At 45.6% G+C, this 9,411-nt stretch overlaps 1 protein-coding gene across 1 annotated transcript; it reads left to right on the plus strand.

Annotated features, from left to right (window-relative positions):
- Nucleotides 1-1,888: 1,888 nt before the first annotated feature.
- On the plus strand, nt 1,889-6,419 carry spmip4 (sperm microtubule inner protein 4; the record flags this gene model as incomplete). The annotated part of the gene is made up of 8 exons (XM_084442063.1): nt 1,889-1,897; nt 3,624-3,772; nt 3,924-3,995; nt 4,280-4,470; nt 4,615-4,703; nt 5,000-5,174; nt 5,363-5,457; nt 5,586-6,419. The coding sequence occupies 8 exons, from the start codon at nt 1,889-1,891 to the stop codon at nt 6,417-6,419; spliced, it is 1,614 nt and encodes a 537-aa protein (XP_084298189.1).
- Between the last annotated feature and the right edge of the window lie 2,992 nt (nt 6,420-9,411).

The raw sequence follows: 9,411 nt of genomic DNA on the forward strand, positions 1-9,411 counted from the left end.
TGTAGCAGGAGGAAATCTAATCCAAGCAGCTCTTCCGCTGAGGCAGAACAGGGTAATTGGTCAATGGACTTAGTTTTGGTGCGTGTGATCAATCTCAGTGTTTTGCTGAGACTTTGACTAAGATCCCACGAGAGTCCCAATTAAGAAACCAACGTTGAATATGGTTCTTAAACAAGTAGAGCCTGGGCTGCTTGGCAAGCAGTCCATGCCACCTCAAACAGACAGTTGCATTGATTGTGCTCGCTAGTGATTGAACTCAGGAGGTGAACACGCTGAGACTTAAACCTATTTTACATATGTTTCCATAGTCGTTGCGGGCCAGTGTTTGTTTTGATAATCGACAGGCCTACAGTTTAAGGTGATGAGTCCCAATGTATAAATATGTTTAAAAGTAGCCTTGCGCTAATGCGATGCAAATCAGAATTCAACCATTTACAGGCATAGGCCTATTCATAGGCATAGGCGTATTCAGTTATACTATACTTATACAGTTACACTGTAAGCCTATACATCAATAATGGTTTGTTGTTGTACACAGGACAGTTGTATAGCTACAAAGCCAAAATTTGTTCTGCTGTTAGTCAACGTTCCAAACCAGTGAAAGCGCCATTTCAGCACCATGGACAGCGGACCTGAGCCCTGCCTTTAAAGATACATTTTAGTCCGACTCGTAACATCGTTCGTTCCACTGTGATTTCAGAGTGAAATGTCACTCTGATGCAACTCATGCAAGCAATTGCGCTTTCAACTGCGTTTAACTGCTGTCCTACCCGGGGGCAGTAACTGGCAAGAATAGAACAGCCTAGTCGATCTCTGACTAGGATAAAGAGCTTCTCAGCAAGGATACACCATTCCATATACATGTATGACATAGGCCTATATATCAATAGTGTTGGTCGGGTTCACTTTGATCTATTTAGTATCTATCTAACACATAAATTATGTAACCTCGGCCTGCCTGCCTCTCTGTAGGGATTTTCCTCGGACACTGTCTGTCTGATAGCATCCATATTTGGCACGGGTTTCCACAGGGGTCCCGGACAGAGCGTGACAGGGACGGATTTTTAAATTAACATAAAATACACCAGCCAATAGAAATACTGCTCCGAATAGAACCCTGCCCCCGGCGTCCCAGCTGCCCACTCTACAGCAATGTTGCCTGCTCATTAGCAGCAAGGTTAAAATAAAAATTAGTGCGGCTGCCCTGATACAAACACTGAACTATTTAGGGGTGGGAATATAGGCACCTCAAGGTTAGATTCGATTCCGATTCAGAGGGCAACAAAGTGATTATAAAATGGTTAGCGATTATAAAACAATTATCAATGCATCTTGATGCATCAACATTTTTTATTGGTGTGTTCCCCATATTTCATTTTAGCTCGACACAACTTGCATACCGTGTAGCTCTTGTCCAGGTCTTTTTTCCCTTCAACTTCCTAGAAGCCAAAGTTCCATACTGTACATTCGCTGTTAAAGCAGTCAGATTTCTTTCTCATGCTCAGCCATCTTCACCAAAACTCAAATGTTTAAACACCACGCATTTACATTACATTACATTCCATTAATGTAATGTAATGTACACGCACATATTTGTTTTTTAAGTCTTTTACTCATGATTGAGCCGCCCCCAACTGTCTCCTTCCAGCCACAAACCAACCGTCTCCCTCCAAGCAGACTCAGTTCCATGGTGTCCTGTCCAATCAGTCAGGGCATTGATTGTCCAATGGTGTAACGTAACAGGTGTCACTGTATCACTTGTCAGTATAGCTTCCACCCTACTTATCCACACTGGTTCAAACTCAAGTCCTCTGTCTTGCCAACGCACATGACAACCTCAGTTAAACACCGCTTTAGCTGGCTACACCACCGAAAATCTAGCAATTCGATGGCGCGGGTGGGTGGCATTTATACTGGGGGAGTGAGTTTAAACAATTCAACTCGGTTACAATGGCAGCTGGTAGGAAGGCATCGTGGTAGGATCGGCCTGCCGCTGAATATAGTACAATGCAGGTGTGTGCCCGTACAGTAGGATACTAATGCAACAGGTCGCCAGGAGTGTGACCAGAGCACGTGGTGCCATGCGTTCACAGTTATATGAGGGAGAATGACTCCTGAGTACAGTAACCAGACACCACCCCTGCCACTGAATGGACTGGATATCCGGTGTCGTTAGTCTCGGACACGGGGCCTTCTTCGGTTTCAGCCTTTGTTAAAGCTCTGCAGACCTCGTTGTGCCAGTCCACCCATCTGTAACCCTGTAATATTACCATGATTGAGGCCTGATGAAACAAGGCTGTTCATTCTCAGCTGTGATTGCCCTGAGGAGATCATCTAACAGTCTGCTGTAGGTATACATTGTGATAGCATCGCCCCCCTCACCACTACAGCATCTTAACACAAGTCCCAAGAAATGAATGGACGATATTACCGTGGCTGCCTTTTGCTGTGCTCAAAGACATGGGCTGAAGGAGGTTATACAGTACATAGCCTTGTCTAGCTTTGACAAAACAACCCAGGTAACATTAGAAGTGAAACATCGACAGTGAGCTTAATGCAGTACTCAAGTCACACTCCCATTATCGCCACTATCTCTGTTTGTACCACAGGTCTTGATTACAACAACACGCTGGCCGGGGTGCTCACAGCCGCGATGAGCTGCCGTGGATAGGGTGTCATCCAACCAGATCCTGTTGCTCATTGTAGAATCGTCACAATGGACAGCCTAGGAATCCAAGCACATAGGCACATAGGGAATAGTTCTGTCTCCCAAACAGAGACCCTCCCATCCCCCCTCTGATCCACCCGAACCAAGAGGACTACGGAGGAGTAAACGCCTGCACCAGCACCAGGGCGTCGCTCTTTCCACAGAGACCCCTCACTGGAGGACCACCCCTCCCTCCTCCAACGGCTGAAAGAGGAGACTTCACTGCCGCGAGACACATACAAGGTAGAAAGGAGCAGCCGTAGTGGGATCCTCGCTCGTCTCCTCAGCCACGCTGCCCTCCACGCTGTAAGGCTCACTCTCCCCCACTGCCAAGGTAAGACAACATGACAGTCATTGTATGTGGCTCCAATGAACACAGCCATTCAGGAAATCATGAACTGGATGCAGGAATAAGGTGACCACACTCCAAAGGCATTATTACTGTCCGTCCCTGGAACGTCTGTTATGAGACTGAATGAGGATATGTTGATAAGCCATTGTTATGTGTCGCTTCATTCAAAATGGTCGCTTTTTGTTTTGGTTGATACTGTATGAACCTTTGTGTTAATCATCCACAAAAGGCCTGCATAATGTACTTCTGTATCCTATGAATGAACTCCTTTTTGACTTTTCAAAAATCATTACCTATTCATCATCTAAATACATTCATCCAAAATGTCACCATTCACAACCTTCTTGGTCTTGTCAGATCACTGTGTCAGTGCTCCACCTATGACTCAACGTTTCATTAACAACGAGGAGCTGGGATGAATTAGGCAACTGCGTTCAGCAGTCGTGATCAAACAATGAGACGAATGAGAACAAGCGGTCCAGGACCTTGTGGGCGTGTCTTTGAGAACCACTAACTTGTACCTCAGCAGCAGGTGATCCTATTCTCCTCCATTATGTCTCCCAGAGAGCTCAGCACCGTCCCAGGCCACAGCGCAGACTGACGTGGCCTCCCAGCCACCAGATGGCGCCCAGCAGCTCCCAGGGGAGTGGCCACGTCCCGGCCATCATCAAGGGCCATCGTCACTTCAGCTATGGAGGCTCCACCCTACCTGAGTACACAGACAAAAAAGCCATACCATGAACCCTAGACACTCCGTGCCATTGGCTAATTGTGCATGCTCTAATTCTAGTCAAAATGTATATATTTGTGTATATCTTTGCAATTTGCACTATTATGCCGTTCTCACTGAGTTTGCCCCTACAGGAGCGTCACCATTCCACAGTTCTATGACATCACTGCCACCAAAAGAAGTAACGTCCGTCTCAATGATCAACTGTAGGCTGATTTTGTTATATAAACCAATTTGATTTAAGAACTGTGAATAATGTCAATGTCCTGTCTCTAATATCCAGCAAAATATATTCAGGCAATGGGTGTAATGGGTACGGCAGGATCTTGTATCACAACATATCAACAATAATAGTATTAATATCTATCTTTCCTTTCAGTATGCCAAAGCCATCTGACATCAACATTGCGTAGGTATTATACTTGTGGTATCTTTGCTGTCTGTCAGCGTGTTCTCCCTGTCTCTCACACACTCTCGATCTCCCTGACAGAGAGAGAACGATAAAGGTTCCCATTCCAAAGGAACATCCCTATCAGTCCCACATTTCCCGCTTTGCCGTGTTCCCCACGTTCCGCTCGCCAGACGACCCGGACACCGGAGTCAGGGCTGCTTCCCGGCGGCCCCTCGACCCCCTCCTACCAGCCAGCGCACCAGAGGTCACGGTGCTTAGCAAAACTAAAGGTGAGAATGCCATTGATTACCGCTCGGGCGAGAGACAGAGAGAGACTGACTGAAAGAGAGAGAGAGAGAGAGATCGAGAGAGAGACAGATGATGGGGGAGGGGGTCTTTCACATTTCAAGACGAGGACGCTGAAACTCTCACAGGTGGTCCATACCGTCATGAGGTATTGGAGGCGCCCATGTCAGCCAGGAAGAATGCCATGGCTTGGCCTGGACAACACGGCTTCTTGGATGTGAGTATCAACAGCAGCTTATTCTCATACTGTAACTCTGGACGTGCCCCGGTAGCTCACCGGGTAAGGCGCGCCCCATATGAAGGCTAATCCTTCGTGCGGCGCGCATGTCGTCCCCTCTCTCTCTCCCACGTTTCCTGTCTCTCTCAAACTGTCCTGTCCCATTAAAGCTGAAAAGCCCTAAAAAATATCTTAAAAAAAAAAAAAAATACTGGACGAGCCCAACTGGTCAGGAACAGATGAATGGTATAATCACCTTCTCCATCTGTTTACACGCCTGGTGCTCTGGGTCACAGTACCCCAAGCCAGTGAAGGGAGAGAGCCAGGTGTTCTACCCCAAGGCCCAAAAGACAGTGTTCCCCAACTCCACACTGCGAGACTGGGACATCACACTGTCTGAGCGCACAGCCAACATGCTCAGGAATGTGGAGAGGTCACATTGGGTCACCTCCTACCAGCTGCATTTCACAGGTACAGTGCTTTCCCCAAAACTGTACCAAAGAAAACATTGGAACCATGGAAACTGTAGACTGTACATTCCATCCCATGGTTCAAGAAGATCAAGTAACAATCATTTGTAGAAGTAAGTTACATCCTGTAAACATAATTACATAATAACAATATTAAATTTAATAGAAATAATGCAATTTTTCCTTCAGGATCAGGGCCTGCTAATCCCTTGAGGATGGATGACTTCCATCTTAAGACCATCGACAGGATCACTGGGATGATGACTCCGTACACTGCACAGCTGGTAAGAATATAAAGTGGACCGGAGAGCCTGGAGCATAACAGTGATTAATTCACTCTGCATGACAACAAACACCCCAATTAACTGAATAAACCAGCCAAAGCTCTCTAACAAGGGCTTGTTTCTCCCAGAGGGAGCGATCCCACCCCGTCTTAGTGACCTCTGACCCGCAAGACGGCCGTAAGGCTAGAGCGCGCCAGGGGCGGCGTACCTTGGAGAGCTCCTACCGTTCCGCTGACCCGACCCTTGCTGAACCCCTGGACCCAGGCCTGACCTCCACTCACACCCCCCGGCCTCTGGGAAGCCTGGCTGGTCATTATAGGATGCCACGCCCAGACCGCAGCCAGGGCAGTGTCGTCACCCAGGAGACGAGCTGTAGCCACACAGGGCCACGCCCTCTCATTCACACGCTAACAGCGGCGTCACCGAATCGCCAAGCCACCGGAGCTGGCCTGGGACCAGTGGAGAAGACACTACCAACCATAGACACAGACTACTCTCTGGCCCCGTTCAGCCGCCAGCGGCCCGCCTCCACGCACGAAACAGGCGGCCCCAAAGATAACACACAAATATTAAGCCGCAAAGATGTTCCTACCAGCAGGAGGAGGGACAATTACAAGTTCAGCCTGAGCCAGCCCGAATTCACCAATAACAAGGGGGCTGTTGAATCAGAGACAGAGAGGTCTTCAAAGCAAGCTTTAGATCAGGACTGGCAGGACAGCGAGGTCCAGCGCAGTATCTCCAACCCCTGCATCCAGCCCCGGCCCCCTGCCCCCCTCTCCGCCCACCCTCCGGGGCTCCGCCACTCAGCCCTGCTGCAGCTGCAGGACTCCTTCAGTAAGACGGAGGTCCAGAAGCGCTTCCACAGCGCCCTCCAGGGGGCCACCGTGGACTTGCGGGACCACTGCCGCACGGGCAGAAAAAACAAGTTTTACGGTTTCAACTCCTACTACTTTCATAACTGAGCACGGATGGACCACTCCGCCCACAATAGGCAACCATCTGATGGATGGCCACTGTCGGGGTTGTGGCTAGATGGGGTACAGCTACGGCCTGTGTGGAAGGCTGGTTCCCATAAATGCAGAGACCCCAACCCTAAACCTAACCCTAACCTTAACCTTATACCTAAGCCTAACCTTAACACAGGTGTTCAAAAGGAGTATTTGAGGATTGGTCATGTGAAACATATTTTTAACATTCTAAATGTTTGTTTTATTCCGTTTTCCCACTCATCACTAGAATGATCTTTTGAACAATAGATGATATTTCCAATCTGTCTGCTATTCTGAATTGCCCACAGCATTGTGTATATTTCATACACTCTAAGTTTCCCTCTAGCTTGTAATTAAAATGTTTGAAAATGCAGTTGTTTGATAAAGTATGGCGGCCTTAACCCTAAATGGCCTCTGCGTTTATGGGAACTTGCCTTTAATGCCCTTTTACACCTGCCGTAGCTGTACCCCTTCTAGCCACAACCCACTGTCTGCTCTTCGTGTTTGAGTTTGATATGTTATCTACAGTATCTTCCACAATGCTACTCACATTTTTCGGCTCATGACTCCGCTTTCAAATGCATTTAAATACAGCAGCAGCATCTGGAATTCTGTAAAGTTTTGCCAGTGTATGTTATTACTATTAGGTGTTAAATGTAGTCCTTTGTGTACCCAGTAACTGTTCATATGTCTCCCACCCAAAGTCATTGTAAGAAATGAAGGTCAAGAATGATATAAGCCACTGCTTCCACTGACGATGAGCCTCATCGTGTTGTAGTTGAGAAAAGGCTATTATAACCGTGAAAAATCATCTACTGGAAAGGTCAGGTCACATTAAGTGAATGGACACACATGACTGGAATGTGACGAGCACAGAATACACATCTTTTCAAGTCCTGTTCTGACCTTTTACATCAGTCTGAGAAATGTTCCTTTTAATTTAAGGTATTTGTAGTGCCAGTGAGTCATCCTGGAGCAGTAGGCCTATGTCCTTGAGCGCTACAGTAATCTCTCACTCTGTCTCTCTGAAAGATCTGATGCTCAGAGCATACAAGAAAACAGGGGAGGTAACTTGTGGATTGTTGCTGAATTTAATTTGTCTCTGAATGATTTTCATGTATAATTTTGTAAATATATGCTTGGATGTATCTTCTTTAGGAGTCTTTGGAAAACTATTGAGATTCTGATCAAGTGCCTAACAGGTTTTATGATTAATATTGTTTTCTTTCTTTCTTTCTGTCTTTCTTTCTTTCTTTCTTTCTTTCTTTCTTTCTTTCTTTCTTTCTTTCTTTCTTTCTTTCTGTATTTAGCTATTAAAACTCTGTCCAGTAGATGGCAGTATATCCATAAACAAACCTCACTTACTTACTCTTTTCATACAGTCTGTTTAAGTAATGAAATGGAGTCGGGAGTGTGTGTGTGTGTGTGTGTGTGTGTGTGTGTTTGCGTGCGTGTGCGTGCGTGCGTGCGTGCGTGCGTGTATGTGTGTGTGTGTGTGTGTGTGTGTGTGTGTGTGTGTGTGTGTGTGTGTGTGGGAGTACATTACCCTGTTGCCAAGGAGTTGCTTGTTGTTCAACTCAACCAAAAATTCACTCTGGTGAGTTGCGGAATACACGTTGCTCCAAATAATTTCTCACCATTGTGGAGGATTCTTGAGGCCTTTACGCACATAATTGAAGACAAAACAATTTCATGTGCCAATTCACCCTACAGTAATAGACAGGTCACTGACCACCTATTTACCAACTACCCCAGAAAACTGAAATAAACACATATGTTATAAGAAACCATGCATTACTTTTGGATAAAACAATGGGTTAGGCTATGGAACGTTAGTCTCTCGATTAGGCTATGAATAGTCTGGTTTGCATCAGTTTCTCGACGAATAGAGGAGGAGAACTATCTGTTTCACGGATTGTTTACCTACAAATTGAGTAAAACTATACTGTCATTCGAAACTATTGACAAACCAGTGAGGTCACGAAAAAGATGATGTCAAGGGTATCCAATTCCACGTCTACAGACACGCGGTTCATTACAGCTCTCTGTTCTGATTGGTAACTGTTCTTGCCAATTACTCATCTGCCCGCCTCCGTCTGATGCGTTTAGCAATCAGAATCCGCGCACCATCGCCATAAGCGCTTGAGTAGCCACCATGGTCTCAAGTACAGTATAGGAGAGAATACAGTTGGGATATCATAAATGCTTCCTTTCTTTTGTTTTCTACGGATTCATAATATCTTTAGACGAGTCGGCAACTTCCACTGGTTGTGCAGTGTTTTAGGATACTCCTGACAACTGTACAGTCTCTCGAAATCTTGACATCAGCAACAGAAGCACCATATAGGTGAGTGAATATTAGCCAACGCTGATATACTACTCCACTACGCAAAACAATTAAATACTTAACATTAGATCTTTAGATTAATTGAGCGAGGAACTCATACTAGCTTACTGTGCTGAAGCAGTTAGAGTTGAGAGAAGTCCACCGTTCCCTTTGCACCACAACATGTTAAGAGTCTACACTAGGGAGTCAACATTGTAGGCTACTGTATAACCTTTTAATTAAGCTGAATTCAACACCCAATACAGTTACGCAGTTGTATAATGTCTGTAGTTCTATAAAGTATGCCTGTTGTAAAACTGGGACTTTGAAGATGCATCGTGTCAAATCTTTAGAACTGAGAACATTCTATTCTAAAAGTGCAATTATCATCACTCAAAATAGCAACCAACTTGACATGACATGTTTAACAGCTCGTTGGGCTAGCACAATTTATTTCAATTGTACAGTATGTAGATATATGTACATGCATTATCAGAACAATTTAAGCCTCATGGTCACATAAGTGCAATGACGGAAACTGGGAATCATCAACCACAGTGTAACAAACCTATCTTCATACACTTTTAAAGACTTTAAATGAATACTACTATCCGTGTATGAGTTGCCACGAAGAGCAAT

The sequence above is a fragment of the Borostomias antarcticus genome (genome assembly GCF_949987555.1).
Source record: "Borostomias antarcticus genome assembly, chromosome: 8".
Lineage (NCBI taxonomy): Eukaryota > Metazoa > Chordata > Actinopteri > Stomiiformes > Stomiidae > Borostomias > Borostomias antarcticus.